The sequence below is a fragment of the Euprymna scolopes genome, chromosome 2, assembly GCF_053919585.1.
Source record: "Euprymna scolopes isolate OS-2025 chromosome 2, ASM5391958v1, whole genome shotgun sequence".
Lineage (NCBI taxonomy): Eukaryota > Metazoa > Mollusca > Cephalopoda > Sepiida > Sepiolidae > Euprymna > Euprymna scolopes.
In genome coordinates this window covers 122069541-122088354 of record NC_136483.1, presented here as the reverse complement: position 1 = coordinate 122088354, position 18814 = coordinate 122069541, and the positions used below count along the sequence as shown (strand labels likewise).

General features: G+C 36.7%; 1 protein-coding gene across 1 annotated transcript in view; it reads left to right on the top strand.

Moving 5' to 3' along the window:
• LOC145295838 (sodium-dependent multivitamin transporter-like) overlaps nt 1–18814 on the top strand; it is a 248072-nt gene that overhangs the window by 46056 nt on the left and 183202 nt on the right. The window contains exon 3 of the mRNA XM_080141552.1: nt 18023–18088. Coding sequence (XP_079997678.1) covers nt 18023–18088 — 66 coding nt within the window. The remainder of the gene's footprint in view (nt 1–18022; nt 18089–18814) is intronic.

The window sequence follows — 18814 nt, the reverse complement described above, 5'->3', positions numbered from 1 at the left end:
ACCTATCAACTTGAGTTTTTTCTTTCTCTAACATTGATATAAAATCCTATTTTTTTATTCCAAAAATATTTGACAAAAACCTAATACATTTAGGCATGGATATGCAAGTGACTACATGAAAATTAACTATTTTGCACATTCCTTTGAAAAACGAGTGTTAATTAATCATTTATTTTATGGTTTCTACGTAAAGTATTTATTTAACTATTACGTTACATTCTGTTTATGTATAGTTTCTATATTCTACATAGTTGCGCAGAATTTAAGATGAAAACATTCTAGAACACGGAGATATATATATATATATATATATATATATATATATATATATATATATATATATATATATATATATATATACTTCAGAATAAAGTTACCCAATAGATCTACTGGTGTAGAAACCCAGTGATACTTGGTCTTTAAAAATTATTATTGAAATGTTGGAAATGTGCGTAGGCAACGCGATAATAACGTCAAGGGTGTGAGTTCCATATAGAAACGTTGATTATATTTGAATAAAATAAAATACGCATCAAGTGGTCTTGAAAGCCAAATCATTTCAAAATACAACCGCTGTGATACAGACTTTTTCTTTCTCCAACTTTATAACATGGCAAGGAAGAAGAAAAGGAAAAAAAGAAAGAAAACAACACACTGAAATATATTTATGTTATAAATTTCAAACAATATTTGTTTATTTTCCTACTATTACGTTGTGATTTGGCTTTCAAGCGCACTTGATGCGTATTTTATTTTATTCAAATTAAATGAACGCTTCTATATGGAATTCACGCCCTTGACGTTATTATCGCGTTGCCTACGCACAGTTCCAACATTTCAATAATACTTTTTAAAGACCAAGTATCTTGAAAGAAATATTTATTTATTTTAAGTTCTGATAAATCTGCTTGAGAATTCCCCCACTTTTTTTTCGACTGGGCATGCTTTTAATAGAATTTGATAGATAATGAATAAACCTTCGTAAAAACAATAAAGCACTCTAAGCAGCATTGTGGTTTCCTTTTCTTTCGTGGCTTGTGCTAATGGTGTAATATGTAAGAAGTCGGACTGTTGGCAAACCGTTGTTTCGATTTTTAGATATAGCGTTAAATCTTAATAACAATAAAATATCTTACAAATATAGCTTGTGAACCAAGTGCAAAACAGATGCGAGCAATTGTACTCACAGGGGCCGCTAAAATCTTAAAAAGATCTCTCTGTTGGAATGTATGAGATAGCAGGTGAATGCCTAACATCCGGTACCATCCCCAGCTGAGAGAAAATGATAAGAAATCTGAAAAAAAAATCATCAAACTGTATTTTATGTATATAGTAAAGATGGCTGTTACTAGTGTATCAGCAACCCAAAAAGATGGTGAGTCAATCGAATAATTAGAGAACACATCCTTAATGGAAATAGGTGGCTTTGCTTCTGAATACTATATATATTTGTTATAAAACAATAATATATTAATTCATCACTGAAATGTTTTTCTGACTTTTATTCCATACAGATTGGCTGATTTCACATTCTTACATCCGTTGTCCCATCCCTCTTTCGCTGTTATTGTTCTCAAGCTAGGCGATTGCCTTAAAAGGTTAACCGTTGTCTTAAAATTTTGCCCCACCCATAGTCTGCAGCGTCTCCTGTTTACGTAATAAATCTAATTAATAAAACATTATTCACTAAGTAAACGTACCTATTAATATTTTACAATTATCCAGGTCTTTTCGGTTTTCTCTACGAGGTGCATTTAAAACTGTAACACCATTTTGTCCCCTTGCTAGTTGTATGGTTTAACACCATTTTGTCCCCTTGCTAGTTGTATGGTTTAACACCATTTTGTCCCCTTGCTAGTTGTATGGTTTAACACCATTTTGTCCCCTTGCTAGTTGTATGGTTTGATACCTGGTTTATGAACTGGTTTATTCTCCAGTATTTTTCGCAATCAACATCAAATTGCCGCGGAAGAAAAAAAAACTGTTGAGGATGGTTTAATTTTAGGCTTTTAACAAGTTAAAGATGTTGGCAGTGAAGTGCTTGCATGTGAACCTATAACTCCGAATAGAGTTGTGGTGTAAAGAACTATCCGCGACTATTTGCACATGACACATTAATAAAATCAACACAGAAGCCGCGCTGATCAGCCCAAAGCATTGGATTGCGTTGGACTATCGTTACTTGAACGCTTTACTGCTTTCGGTCGAGTTTGGTAAAGTTTCGCTCCTTGATTGAAGCGAAACTTTTTATCCAAATGCATTCATTGTCATCTTTCATCGATGTTTTACGTGCTTGTGATTGAAGCGAAACTTTTTATCCAAATGCATTCATTGTCATCTTTCATCGATGTTTTACGTGCTTGTGGTGCAACTCTTCCTTTCACAAGCTAAAAGTAAATTCGATCACATGCAAAACTTATTGTGTCACGTGATTGCGCTACAGTGATGTGCTCTTCTTATACCGACGATGTTACTGAGCTTGTAATGAGCAATGCAAATATAGAGTTGTCGGCATAGAAATCAAAGTGTATGACACACTGACAGTGACCCAGGTCTGTTCGCCTGAGGGTACTTCTCGGGATTATTTTGCTGGACAGATGGTCTTTGCAAGATACTTAGTGTAGGGTTTGATCATGATCTGCAGCTGGAGAATAATTTGATTGGAAGTATTGTAAGTGATCAAGCTCGAAGTCTGGCTGTGAACCCATGAGTCTTTCATTAAATGCGAGGAAAGAGATTTGCACACACACACACACACAAACATACATATATATAGGCGAAGTTATTTTTTCTTTTTTAGAAGTCAGAACTTTAAGAAATATACCTTTTTTTGCTTTTTTTTTACACAGTGATCACCACTTATCTAGGCCCGGAAGCCACTCAGGGATAAGGGTTATTGCAAGTACATTACGTTAGTGTGGAGATTTGATGAAGTGTTTACTTAAGGGGGCGGTTCATTAGAAATTTGTTAACGTTGGACTTGAAGACATCCAAGTTGTAGTCAGGTGGGAAGCAGGCAGACGGAACAGAGTTCCACAGGCGTGCAGTTCTAAGAAAGAAGCTTTGTTCATTGAATCCATGTTTTGATTTAGGCACAGATAAAGAGTGGGAGAAATTTTTCACAGTGGATTCAGCTAGACGGGTGTTTTTCGTGAAAGATTGACGAGGGGGAACCAGAGATTGGAGCTCAGACGAGCACCTGCCATGGAAATAACGATAAAACAAAGATAGGCTCGCAACGTCTCTTCTGTGGAAGAGAGGTTGCAGGGAAGAGAAAAGGGCATCCCCCACTAAGCCACGAAGTCTATTTTGTACTCTGTCAAGGCAGGATATGCTGTTTTTAGCAGCTCCTGCCCAGATATGGCAACAGTATTCCATCCTTGGACGTACTTGGCTTTTATATAGATAGAGAATTGCATCAGTAGTGAGATATCTTCTTGAGCGGTAGAAGGATCCCTCCATCTTTCCAGCGACCTTGGCAACAGACTTGATGTACGTGTTCCATTTCAGATCAGGAGTAAAGGCCAAACCCAGAAGCTTGTCAAAACACGGGGCCTCACCCAGACGAGAGCCATCCATCCCAGATGCCAGATGGGGATCAGAGCGTTGATGATGTAAGGATAGGAGTTTGGTTTTGGATACATTAAAGGTAACCAGCCACGTGTTCACCCACTGAACCACGCGCTCGAGATCAGAGGAGAGAGAATCAGAGAGAGCTTTGTCATTTACAGCCTTTGATGTGTTACCGTAGATGGTCGTGTCATCAGCATAGATGTAAACGAATGATTTAAGTATGTGTTTAGGGAGGTCATTGATGTACAACAGGAAGAGAGTTGGGCCCATGATTGACCCCTGAGGGACTCCAGCATTTATATTGCAGGCCTCCGATTTTTGTCCATCTACCACTACTCTTATGAGCCTATCGGAGAGAAATGATTTAATGATTGAGAAAACATTTTCAGTTATACCGTAGCTGGAAATCTTGTGAAGTAGACTCTTATGCCATACCTTGTCGAAGGCCTTTGATATGTCAAGAGCAATTGCTCTAGAAAGGAAGCCTTTGTCAAGAGATTCACTAATCCTGTGGGATATAACCGTCAGCACATTTGCGGTAGATCTTGCAGAGCGGAGACCATATTGTGTGTCACTAAGAAAGTTGTTCCTGCTGAGGTGGTTGACTATTTCTCTATTTAATATGGATTCCAGCAACTTACTCATGACACTCAGGAGACTTATTGGTCTTTACTGAGAGGGAGATGACTTATCACCTGAATTCTTAAATACAGGGCAAACTGATGAGGTCTCCCAGGGTGTTGGAAAGCACTTCTCCTTAAGGCAACGCTTAAATAGTTTCGTAAGTATGGGAGCGAGTTCTGGTTGAAGCTTTTTTAACACTATAATTAGGATGCCATCAGGGCGAGTTGCTTTACTGGAATCTATGTTCTTGATTAGCTTGGCGACCTCATGCACGGATATTTGTATGTTACCTAGTTTGTTCTGTGTTATAGGAGGAAATATGGGGAGTTGATGGCCTTCGTGTAGAATTAGCTGCAAAGTTCTTTGCAAATAGTTTGGCCTTGTCTGAAGCTGAGGAGATGACCTCTGGTCCAGTGATAATGGTTGGGATAGAACGCACACTTCTGTTCAGGATCCTATTTTTTATTTGCCAAAACTGGTGGGAACCAAGCCGCTGATCAGCTACCTTGGATTTAACAGACTTGGCATATAGCTCTCTTGCATTTTTTATTACTCTTTTACAGTGGTTGCTGGCAGTCCTGAAAGCATCTTTAGTCTCAGTGCATCTACTACGTTGGTAGCTATGGAAAAAGTGATTTCTGTGCACGATAGCAGCAGCACATTCTGGGGAGAACCATGGCTGGCTGTTAGGTTTTTATTGGAATTTTTTAGATGGTATGAATTGGTCTATGCCTACAATTAACCATTCGGTCAGATCTGAGACTATAGAGGACACTTCCTTTTTAAACATGGAGTGCAGAGGTAAATCAGATATGAATGTACGGAAGCTATCCCAGTCAGCCATAGAGTATCGGTATACAGTACGGTGGAGAGGTAGGTCTGAGGACTTCTTACATTTCGTTTTTATCTTAAAATCTTAAATCTACAACTTCTAAATGTTCGTATCTAATGTTCATATATCCGTAGTCTTATTTATATTAAATTATGCATACTGAATACGCCATAGTTTATACTTTACTTCCAGATTTACCTGTGCTGAATTGTACTTCAAATCGTAGATCTGTCGTTACTTTACTCTTTATTGAATAGATACATTTTATTATCCTTCCTATCGTCTTTAATATATATAATATATAATATAATATATTATATATAATACAGACATTAAACTTTAATCTAATTCCCAAATAAACATATGAATAATATTTAATCTAATTCCCAAATTAACATATGAATAATATTTTAAATCAAATATTAACTCGATCTTAAACAAACCAGTTTCAAATTTAGTTACTTCCACTGCATGAATGTTTACTTATCCTTTTCTCCAATAACAACGAAATGGAAAGCATAGTAATATCTTTTTAGTTATTCTGAGGAATGTAATTTTTTCAGTTGATATATTACCTTTAATAACTAACCCATTAATATATCTATATATCTATAAAAGTGAACATGTCTGTCTGTGTGTCTGTGTAGATTTCCCTACGCAATAACTCTGTCAATTTTAAGTCTACAGACTCGAAATTTGATATACAGGATATTGAGATTTGGGAAAATCTTTGTTATCCGTTTTCGGCCAGAAATTCGGCTGTTAAGGGGTCAAAGTTCAACGATTTGACTTTTCAGAACTCTACCAAACTCCTCTGACAATTTTGGGTATAAGCAATTGAAATTTTAGATATAGGTTCCTTGGACATAGATCTAATTTAATAATTTGATTTGTACCCAAAAGTAAATGTTAAGGGATCATAAGGGGTCAAACTTAAAAAATATATTTACCGCTGCGGTCTCTACCAAATTACTCCGACAATTTCTGGTCTAAACATTTGAAATTTTACATAAAGGGTATTCAGAGATAGAGCAAGCTTTTTAATCGGTTTCGGTCGAATATTTTTAGTTACCAATATATAAATGTATGTATGTATGTATGTATGTATGTATGTATGTATGTATGTTTGCATGTCTGCCTAAAAATATCGACAGAGGCGACAGATTTTACCAAGATCAGTATCGTTTTGAAGTTCGACCTTTCAGACGACAAATATCGAAAAATTGGCTAAAAACATTAATTTCCTCACCCTCAACTGCGCACTTTTCTACAGGGAGGGGTCGCTTTTTTGCCAATATTTTCGAAATCTCCCCTCTTTTCGATTGTCTAGCCTTAATTTAAACCTACGTCATTTCCGGTTTGGTGGTGGTTATAACAGCAAAGGCGTCAGGTTTTTTCCCCGTTATTTTCCTCCTTCGCAATATGGGTTCAAGCCTGCCTTACTACTACCAAATTTTAATTTTTTTGCTCAACACACACCTCCAAACACCCTGGCAACGCCGAACACCCATGCTAGAGTTAGTGACTCAAACAAATTACCGGTTTGCAAACCTAAACTGCTTAAGGAATAGACAGGCTCTGTCCATCACCTGGCTTTCATACTCTTTCTTTGCCTGTTAGCCAGGCACAGAGGTGCTATCACAGGGACTCAACAGAAACACCCAATGTTCGACCTTGTTTCCTGACTAGGGTAATGAACGCGGTTCCCCACTCCCGCCACATCTCCATCCACTAAAACTGAGCACTTTAGGGGTGCTTGAGTGCCATGCATACCAACGCAATTGGATTGGGTTGATTTTTGTCTGACGGTTTGAGGGTACCGATTTGTTAGTTCCTGGCTGCTGTTTACGACTGATAGTACAGAAACTCCATCTACAGTGGTATAATATCGGGATAGTTGTAGTGCTTGGAAAGGGGCCTGCACTCATCTCCGGTGGGCTTTCCCGAGGTCAAAATCCTGTAGATGAGAAGTCGGCTGATGGTCTACTTGTGTTGCATGTTTGATATTCTACATAACCACTTTGTTCAGCACCTCTCACCTTAACTGAACCTTTAAATAAAATAAAATGACAATTCAATCAAAGATCACGATTAAAGCAGGTATAAACTCAAACAAAACCAATTTGCCTCAAGGTTTGCATTCACGAATATCTGCAGACTTAGAACTAATTTAGAATCATTTCTCCTAACAAACACCCCTGATAGCTTGGTGCTAAGTGAAACTAACCTACACTCCTTCAACCCCTCTAACCACTTTAACATGCCTGGTTATCTCCCATTTTGCAGTAAGGACTCAGACAGAGACATGCACGGAGTCTATATTCGAAACACCCTCCTCTTGACTAGAGAAACAAAACTAGAATCAGACAACCAGGCCTTTATGTGCTTTAGACTTAACATGCAGCATAAGATTAGCTCCTTATATTTTTTCTACCGCTCTCCCTCGATCCCTAATAAACAAAGTCTCTGACAGCATAGATACAGCACTCTCCCTCGATACTAGCGCACAAGTACATGTATTTGGTGACTTCAATGTCCACCACAGTAATTGGCTTGGATTCTTTACTTACACAGACGCAGCTGGTAGCATAATGCATAGCTTCTCTATATCACATTCCCTATCACAGACGGTTGCGTTTCCGACACGTTTCCCAGATCAGCAAGATCAACATGCTTCACTTCTAGATCTATTTCTGACTACAGTTTCCGATGATTGTGTAACAAATGCTCATAGCCCACTCGGGAATGCTGATCACGCTGTGATAATCGTAGAAATTGGCCTTAATTCTCGTCTCAAAACTGAAGTGCCATTGCTCAAAATGACAAGGTATTATAAGAAAGCTGACTGAGGGGCCATCAGGGATCTCATAAGGGTTGCCTCATGGGGAAATAAATTTTCTCTTCCCGCTGAACAGTGCGCAAATGAGACCACTGAATGGTTCAAAACGCCAATTGAGGCACATGTTCTCATGCAGAAATTCTATAGCAAACTCCACTTTGCCCAATGGTTTATCGTCTACTTGTGCAGCTGCCATTGCACAAAAGCAGCATGCATACTACTGATTTAACCAACATAAGTCGAGTACAAACAGACAAAAGTATATAGAAGCTAGAAGTAATTGTAAGAAAGAAATAGCGATAGCTAAGAGAGAATATACCGAAACCGCCAGAAAACACATCGAAGCACAGAAATAAGGAACCCCTGATTTCTGGACAATCTACAATAGTGTAGTAAATAATGAGCAATCAAAAATTCCCTCGCTATCCAACAATCATGAAGTTGTTTCATGGAATGTTCAAAATCTCACGACACACATTAAGCCGATATTCCAATTCTTGCCAAACGCATCCCAGCATTGCGTTGTTAATGGTTGCAATAGCTTCTGTTATTCGGGCCTTCAGCTCATCCACGTCTCTTGGAATGGAAGACATATAGACCAGTGCTTTCATAAATCCCCACAAAAAAATCGCAAGATGTGAGATCTTTTTGCGAAATGCATGTTGAACAGGTGTCCATGATTGAGGTTTTGCAAATTCAAGTAGATCGCTGAGTGAACGCCGTTACTGAATCTGAAAAGAAATGCAAAATAAATCGGGTCAGCAAAATTACAAAAAAAGCAATTAATGCTTTTAGCTTTAAAATGGCATTTCTTTCATCTTACTATCATTCATAAGCAGATATGAGGACTTTAAATTTTCCCAAGACTTTTACAGCACCATCTCTCTCGCTATATATATATATATATATATAAGAATGAGAGAGAGTTCTTGTGGCATTTTTAATTTGGAGTTCAAATGATGTGTTTTACATTAAGTTTCGTTATAATACCTTCATTTTTATAGAGCATTTTCGCCCTCATTTAAATTACAATCGCAACAATTATGTCTTTTCAGAACGTTGATTACAAGATGAAAAAATATTTTTGTTTCGATTCAAGCTAGGCTGAAAAGCTGCTGATATCAATGAAGCGTTTGGCCTAAGAATCACTACTGAATGCACAATACAATGGTGGTTTAAGAAATTTCGTGGCGGCGATGAGAATCTTCAAGATGATAAGCACAGAAGTCGACCATCGGATGTTGACGATTAATTAAGCACTTTAAAGCCAATCCACGCACAACTGTTCGAGAACTTGCTTTTGTATTAGACGTAACGTATACAACGATTTCCAACGATTTGAGAGAGATCATGAAGACAAAAAAACTTGATAAATGGGTGCCTCACGAATTGAACAACAACCAAAAGAAACGCCGTTATAGTTTCATCTTTTCTCCTTTTACATAACAAGAACACTCCATTTCTCAACTGAGTTGTGACTTGTGATGAAAAGTGGGCTCGGTCGGGTTAAACACTTACAAAGCTCAACAATACTTCTCAAATCCAGAGTTGCACCAAAAGAAGGTCACGCAAGCAAAACCATTTGGTGGAGAAGTACTGTCAGCAAATGGATGAAATGCATCAGAAACTTTAACAACAACTCCCAGCATTAGTAAACAGAAAATGCCCAATTCTCCTCCACGGCAATACCCGACGGTACGTTGTTAAACCGACCCTGCAGAACGAATTGGGCTATAAAACTCTGCCTCATCCGCCATACTCTCCAGACCACTCATATACTGACTACCACTTTTCCAGCATCTACGTGTGAAATGCTTAAAAAATCTAAGCGATATCAACAACGCCTTCATCGATTTCATCACCACCAGAACGCAAGGTTTTACTAGCAGAAATACACTTGTTTTACGTTGGCAAAAGTGTATTGATTCTGATGGTCCTTATTTCGATCATCAAAAATTTGTTCACGTCACAATCATATTGTAGTCAGTTGGAAAGCAGAAAAACAGCACAAAGTTCCGCATGCATGCAGTTCTAAGAAAGAAGCTTTGTTCATGGAATCTACGTTTAGGTATAGCCACATATAAAGAGGGGGAAATTTTTTTATAGTGGTTTCAGAGACGAGTGTTTTTCGTGAAAATCAAGACAAGGGGACCATAGATCGGAGCTTAGACAAGCACTTGCTATGAAAATAACGATAAAAAAAGAAACAGGCTCGCAACGTCTCTTCTGTGGGAAAGAGGTTGCAGGGAAGAGAAAAGGACATCCCCCACTACTAGGCTACGAAGTCTATTCTGAACTCTGTCAAGGCAGGATAAGCTGCTTCCAGCAACTCCTGCCCAGATGTGGCAACAGTACTCCATCCTCGGATGTACTGGTAGAGAATTGCATCAACAGTGAGGTATCTACTGGAGTGGTAGAACGCTCCCACCATTTTTCCAGCAGTCTTGGCAACGGATTTGATGTACGTGTTCGATCTCAGATCAGGAGTTATATTTAGAACTTTGTCAAAACAAGAGGAGAGTGATTCATTTCAATTGATGTCAGACGGGGATCAGAGTGTTGATCTTAGATGCATTAAGTTGACCTGTCCCCTCTTTCCCCATTGCACCATGTGATCAAGACCAGATGAGAGAGAATCAGAGAGAACGTGGTTGTTTATGGCCTTTGAAGTGTTGTCATAAATGGTAGTGTCTTCAGCACAAATGTCTACAAATGATCTTAGGATGTAATTTGGGAAATCATTGATGTAGATCAGAAAGAGAGTTGGGCCCAGAATAGACCTCTGAGGAACTCCAGCATTAATACTGTGAGCTTCTGATTTCTGCCCATCAATCACTACTCTTATGAACCTATTTGATTTAATGATTGAAAAGACCCACCAACCACTACTCTTATGAACCTATTTAATAATTGAAAAGACATTTCAAGCTATACTGTAGTTGGAGATTTTATGAAGTAGACCTTTATACCATACTCTATCAAAGGCCTTTGATATGTCAAGGGCAATTGCCCTGGAAAGGAAGCCTTCGCCTAGAGATTCGCTAATCCTATGCGATATAACTGTAAGCCCATCTTCTGTAGATCTAGCAGAAAGCAGAACGGAAACCATACTGCATGTTACTAAGGAGGTTATTTTTGCTGAGGTCGTTGACTACTCTATTTTACACAGATTCTAGCAACTTACTCATGACGCACAGGAGACTGAATGGTTTGTATTCAGAGGGAGATAAGCAATCACCTGAATTTTTAAATACGGGACATACTGATGAGGTTTGAAGCAATTCTCCCTAAGACAACGCTCAAACAGCTTTGTAAGTATGAGAGCTAGTTCTGGTTAAAGCTTTTTCATCACTATAATAGGAACGCCGTCAGGGCCAGTTGTTTTACTGGAATCGAAGTATTTGATTAGCTTTGCAACATCACACATAAATATTTGTATGTCGCATAGCGTGTTTTCAGACACAGGATAAAATATGGGGGGTCTGATTGCATAGGATAGAATTAGCTTCAAATTTTGGCAAAGAGTTTGGTTTTGTCTGATGCTGCCGAGATTACCTCAGGTTCATTGATGATGGTTGGGATAGAGCACACACTTCTATTCAAGACCCTGTTATTTGCCGAAATTGGCAGGAACCAAGCCGCTGCTCAACTACTTTGAACTTGATGGACTAAGATTCAACTCTCTCGCATTCTTTATTACTCTTTTACAGTGGTTGCTGACAGTCCTGAAGGTGGCTTTAGTCTCAGTACATCTGGAAGCAATGGAAATAGTAATTTCTGTATGCAATGGTAGCAGCACATTTTGGAGAGAATCATGGCTGGCTATTAGATTTTTGCTGGAATTTTTTTGAGAAAATAAAGCGGTCTATACCTACAATGAACCATTCCGTCAGATCTGATACTATGGAGGACACATTCTTTTTAAACATGGATCGAAGAGGTATATCTGATATAAATGTACGAAAGTTATCCCAGTCAGCCATAGATTACCGATATACTGTATGATGGAGAGGTGTGTCGGAGGACTTATTACAATTTGTTTTTATCTTAACGGAAACAACCGAGTGGTTGGAAGATCCCAGTGGAGACAGAACGGAAGACGAACATTGCTCAGTGCAAATTGTGAGAAAAAGGTCTAGGAGACTTACATACTGACCATCTGTGTCGGGCACACAGGTGGGTTCGCGAGCAATCTGAGTTGTCATAAGCAATGGAGAAATCGTGACAGAACCTCCCCTCATCATCTGTCTCGTTTGAGTGGGCTAACCATTTTACATTGTGAACATTGAAGTCTCCACAAACGTGAATGTTAACCGAAGGATGAGCAGACAGAATCTCGTCAATTTTTGTTATGGGAGTGATAGAGGGCAAGTATAAACGCAATATCGTGTATATTTATAAGGTGTGTTAGGTTAATACCAAAATGAAACATCCATCTTTAGCATAGAAACAGTAAATCTCCTCTCCAAGAGTAACAAAGGGGGATGCATTATAATCACAAAGATTATATACGTCTCATATAATACAAACACATAAAATTGAAAATCCTTTTAATTATTAGATCTCTCAATCATATGTAAAAGTTTAAGCGAGATCTGTTGCTCGAGAGGCAGAGATGTTTAAATGAATTAATGTTCTTTCGTTGTGGACACACTTAAATTGTCTTCTAGTGTTATAGAAGCTAAATTTGACATAAATATCTGATTTAATAATCTGTAAAATTAAAAAATCATCAAACGAAAACAACAAATGATATATTTAAGTGACATACATCAAGTTTAGAGCAGGAAAAAAGTAAGAATACACGTTCGTTGGTTAAAGTTTTTTCTCGGATCAATATATATTCAAGCGAACTCTTGTTCAGTGCCCAGTTGATAAGGGTAGGAGAGATAACGCTTTTTTTTCGTGGGTGTCTGTAAGCTTTCTTCCTGCTCTGTAAATCCCCAATGTAATCCCCAATGTAATCCCCAATGTAAGCATTCAAAAGTCTGGTCGAAATTAGTACACACAAGGTCTAAATTGTTGTCACATGACCAAACAACTTCGCCAAAGTTAACTCCGCAAGAGAAATGAAATACCAATGTTTATGACTGCTGCACCAGCCTCTTGTTTGGCAGCGATAAACTTAGCGATATTTACTAAAAAGACAAAAGTGTGAATTCAGTTAAGAAATTTGATCGTGGGTTGGACTAGAGGAATGATATACAATTTAAGAGGCCATATGCTGAAAGCGGTGCTAGTAATGACCAAGAAAAAATGCATGATGAAGTAACACTTGTGAAGACTATGCCCTACTCAGGTTTCTAGAAATTACGGTAATATTTACAACTACACTAAAACGACTGTGGCAAAACTACGTAGGCCTGACTTGTTTGAGTGACAGTGGCAAAGAGCTGACGAACAAGTCTGAGCAACTACGATTTCGATATGTTCAGTTTTCTCTTCTCTTGTATGAACCGCTCTATGGCTTCAAATTTAGCCGCGGATGTGCGCCACTGATTTGTATCTGTTAGTGAGAACGAAGAGACTTCAACATGAAGTAACAACGGAGGCAAGTTTATCTTGTAAAAGTCGCAAGATGAGGCTTCATTGTTGTGATACTAGCGTGAACATTCTCCGTAATATCAGGTAGATAAGTGCTATTTTTATAGAAACAACAAATTACAAGCCAAAAAGGAAAAAAAGGTTAAAGCAAGAAAAGAGAGCCATAGTAAAATATCTGTCGAATGTCTTCTCAGAGTAATAGATTTTTAAGTGAAGATGGCCTTCTCGATATCAAGTTAATAGTAGCAGGAGAGAGGATGCCTTTCTTCGAGAATGTCTGGAACCTCTCAACCTACTCTGCAAATCTAGATGTATTTCTTTACACCGAGGAGTCTGATTGATCGCTTTTTGGCCAAACAATAATACTAGGGTTAGTTTAGGTAAGGGGAAAGAAATATCAACGCTTATAACAGCTACATCGTCTATAAACACTTCTTGCATTATGTTCCCTCGGATGATTGAAGGAATTAAAAGATGTGCTTCGTGGAAAAGATTTTCTTTGGCAGCGAATCATCTCATGCGTAGTGGTGGTGCTGGGGAGGAATGCTTTGTCAACATGGTGACGGATAGATGACAAGACCCTTCTCAAATGTTATGTCTTAAAAAACAAGTAATTCCGAGTACTATTTCAATATATTCCAAGTACCAAATTACTCCGGAGTTGATTGAGATAAAGGCGAATCATCCTTTAAAATGACCTTCGATAAACATCTGCATATACTGTACATTGACATGTAAACGAAATAAAAATAAAACCCGTCTCGTGAAAATGAAGAGTATATCTCGGCAAAAGCAAAAAATAACTTCACGAAACTCAAGAAAGCCAACCGCAATTTAAATATGTAGATCAACTTACAATAAAATATGATTTGCAAGAATGCAAGATCGTAAACCACATAAAAACTGCAAGGAACCTCACAGTACACTTTAAAAACAACAGACAGTAATAGTATCCTTAATAAAATATAATACCCACTAAATAATAAAACTCGAATACTAAACATACGTCCAAAAGAAACAAACAAGAAAAATTGTCTGCAACTGATCTTGTTTCTACAAGATCAGTTGCAGACAATTTTTCTTGTTTGTTTCTTTTCCAAAGTGTTTTTCTTGTTTGTTTCTTTTCCAAAGTAGTTTTCATATGTGTTTCTTTTCAGTCCGTGAAACCAACTGAGATACTTGTATCACTTTTATGCGAAAACATATGCAGGCCGATTTGGCATAAAAATGACGAAACGTTTCTCTTCGGAATTTTTAATTTATAAAAAGTTTTTGCTATCGTTCGGGCTACTCTTCTCATAATTCTCATAGCGTTTCTCCTACTTTCTTCGGGTGTCGAACTTGAGATTCATGAGTATGGAATTTTGAAATGCACCCGTTATTTCATCCATATGGGTAGATTGTTCTCGTTTCTTGGCTATACTCGTGTATAAGTATAAATAATTTTTTTCATATATTCCTAGTATTTCCTGTACTGAGGATCGAACCTTTAACTTTCAGATGACAGTCACTGAGAACTGATTATCACTCAACAATTTACCTTTCGTTTCGATCCGCCTCCATGTATTTTGATAGTAGTTTAAAACGCGTGTGTTGTCGCAACAATTACTGGATATTTTGTTTGTAATAACCGGTCTTTTCTAAACATAGCGCATCAATAAACCCACCTCCATGTTCTACTATCTACCTTTAGTGGAGATGACTAGTTCTTCCTCATCGGTATGTTCATCCTCCGTGATCATTCACGACCAACTTGCATAGTGCCAACAGAGTTCGGTCTCACCACATGTATGTGAGTTGGGGGGTCAGTTTATAGGATTTCGTGTTGATTTCATTTCACTTGGGTGTGTGTGATATTCATTTTTATTTTATTCTTTTTCTATATTTAGAATTATTTATGCTTGATAAGGTTACATGGTTTATGCACTCAAAGATTTTCCTTAATGTTTCGGCTGTTTTCATTATTGTCATGCGCTATCATTTCAATTTTTCCTTTGATTCCAATTTCTACTAGACTTTTTTCTATGTGTTTTCAAGATGGTTCCTAGTTCTTCTACAATTATTAACAGTGACGTTCTTCATGTTTTTTTTCAATTATCTGACAAATGCTACGTTTTTGCTTAGTTCTCCATCCTTGCCGGTCTTTTTTCTCTGTGATCCGATGAGACAGAAAAATCTACAAGTTGTCAGTGTTTTCTTTCTTAAGTTTTTGCTGGGAAAACTATTATTACTTTATTTTTATTTTCATATCATTTTTTATTACCTTTATTCTTTTATTATCTTAATAATTACTACTTCTACCTATTCTATCACTCTCCCTATCCATAAGATTTAGGCGTACACTTTAACTATAAGCAACTGAAATATTCAAAATATATATTCTTTCAAAGTGCATGTATCTGTATTAATGTATAGCTATACACGTGTATTTGTATAGTTATATATGATAACATAGCTAAAATTGTATTATTTTAGTATAATTACTCTTGTACTAAAACACTTTATTCCAGTAAATATATATTGATTTTAGTGTTATTTTTTTAAATACTATGATATTCATATGTTCAAACTCTCTTAAATAAACTTTAGCGATATATCTATATTAATCACTATTCTTATGTTTTTAGTTTTTATATCTATTTAGATTTGAAAATTTCAAAAATTAAGTTTTAATGAATCAAATTTACCCAATAATTTTCACGAAGTGTTACACTAACTCTTATTTTGTTTATTTTTCAACTTCTAAAACATTACTGATACTCACTAGATTGCATATTTTCGTTGGCCATGTTGATTCCTGATTTAACTTTCATACTCAACAATGCCTGTCTTTTTTTAACCGAATAAATGCTTACAAACCGTTAAAACACATAAAACTTATCCAGGTAAGTCGAAAAGTAACTTATCTTACTTCTCTGATATATATATATATATATATATATATATATATATATATATATATATATATATATATATATATATAATAAAACAAAAATGCTCCAGCTTTTTTTTTTTTTAGCTTTTCTTTGTTTCTTCTTTCTTTTGTTTTCTTTTGTTTTCGAAGCTGTTGGTGTTTTTATATATTGTTCTTCAGCTCTCCTTGTTGGATATATATATATATATATATATATATATATATTTCCCAATTGTTTGAGTCAATATATATGTGTGTGTGTGTGTGTGTGTGTGTGTGTGTGTGTGCAACAAAGAGATGAACCCCCTTGTAGTTAAAGTTAGTTAGGTTATATTAGTACTTTGTTTATTTAGTTTTGTGTAAATGAACTTATAAATAAATATATATATTTATTTATTGTATCCACATAAAAATGTTATGAGATATATTTTATGCATCAATTTTAATATTTACTTCAACAGTGCTCAATATGTTAGTAGAGTTCTACTCATTAAAGTATATGGCAATTAAGCTACACAGAATCACGCGCGTTTCATCCTTGTAGGGAATCGTCAAACATTGGTAGGCATATATAAGCAGCCACGACTAGCATGCGTCCGCTGAAAGGAAACAATAGCCGCACGCGGACGCGTTTGATATAAAGACGAAATGATAGCCGCACACGGACGCGTTTGATATAAAGACGAAGGTCGTGATTATAAAAAATATGCGCTCTTTGCTGACCTATTTAGTCAGTCTAGCGGCACTGATGAGTTGTGATACAACGAAACAGGACTGTATGTCGATGACTACGAATATATTTTAAAGCCCCCCCCCCTATTTGGGTAGAGCACTGTCGTAAATAATTCTCACTCGCTACTTAATTGGCTGAAAAATCCGAAGCTCACGGTTTGTTTACAAACAGACGGTTTAAGCACTGTACAAGTAGCGGACGGATGTTTGTTTAAATAGACATTCGGGCGAGTTATTTGCGGGCGTCGCTTCCGTGGTCGAGAGGTAGAGCTGCCGACTGTCAACACGACAGTTCTAGGTTCGATCCTTGGCTTGGGAGAAGTGCCAGTCTATCGGCACTGATGAGTTGTGATACAACGAAACAGGACTGTATGTGGATGACTACAAATATATCATATATATATATATGTGTGTGTGTGTGTGTGTGTGTGTGTATTTTGAGACGATAAACTTTAATTTAAAATAGATCACAAAAAAAAAATTTATTATACAAATATTTGGTTTATTCCAAAGATTAATTTTACCATTTATTATCTAAATACAATTTCGACCATATGGCCACTATGGCTCGCGCGTATATGACGTAATTTAGGGGGTCCAATTTCTACAGACTCTATGCATTAAATTAAACTGTATTTCAGCGTTTTACATATCCTTAAAGAAAATAATTTAACGGGGTTAAAGTGCACGGACGAGGTGATCAGTTGACAGGCCTATTTCGTGATATAATTATATCGGTAAATTGATTGTATCATTTGCAATTTACAAACGCTGCTTGGGTGTCAGTCACTTCATGATGAATTGCCAAACCAAGTTGAAACACTATATTACCATATCTGAAAAAATCAGTGGTGCAGTTAAATTAAAAGAGAAAATAACTGCATAAGATACAAAAGGTTGGTTCACCCTTGATCTTCGACTTTGTCTCTCTATATAATTTTCTCTTTTCCTTCTTTTTCTTTAGTATCTGGAATTACGTTTTCACAAATCTGTCCGACTTTTGGCGTCTTTGACATTTACAGTTCAAACGGTAAGTTCCTTGTTTATTTGTATTGCTAACTAGTCATCCAACAGACTTTGAGCATAAATTACAAAAACTGAATAACTTAATAATATTTAATGCAATTCTGAATTTTTGAGATGAGAAATGAATGTATTGTTTTGATTGTTCGGAAAATTATTATCGCTTCATCTCATATTAATAATATTTAATTACTTATTATATCTTGATACGTTCACCATTCATATATTTTTTGTCTATATAAGACTAAAACTCTGATAATGTAGCTGGATTGTTTGAACATTGTACAATTTATCAAATATATATAAAAAGTTTTGTTATTTAAAGCCTTGTGTTCAATCCTAGTTGGTGGCACTAAACATATATAGTAATGTACAATATAGCAACGTGTCACGTGTCGTCTAATTACTCATCAAAGTGAAGCAAATATTCCAACGAATCATCAAATGAGTCAAATATGTTTTATGTTTTGCATTTCTATCGAAAATATTTGATTAGTACAAAATGTTATAAGCTATAGATAAGTACTACATGTAGTACAGCTGACCTATTTAATGTTGTCGCCTTCAGCCTCAATCACCGCATCATACGGTTACAGAATTGGGTACATGCCTTTTCTACTAGCGCCGGTATGAGCTCGGCGAATACTCGGTGATCAGGCTGGTTTTGGTATTGTGGGAGGTTATGTTGGTGATGCTCTCGACGTATGACCAAGCGAAGTAGTTCAGCGATATC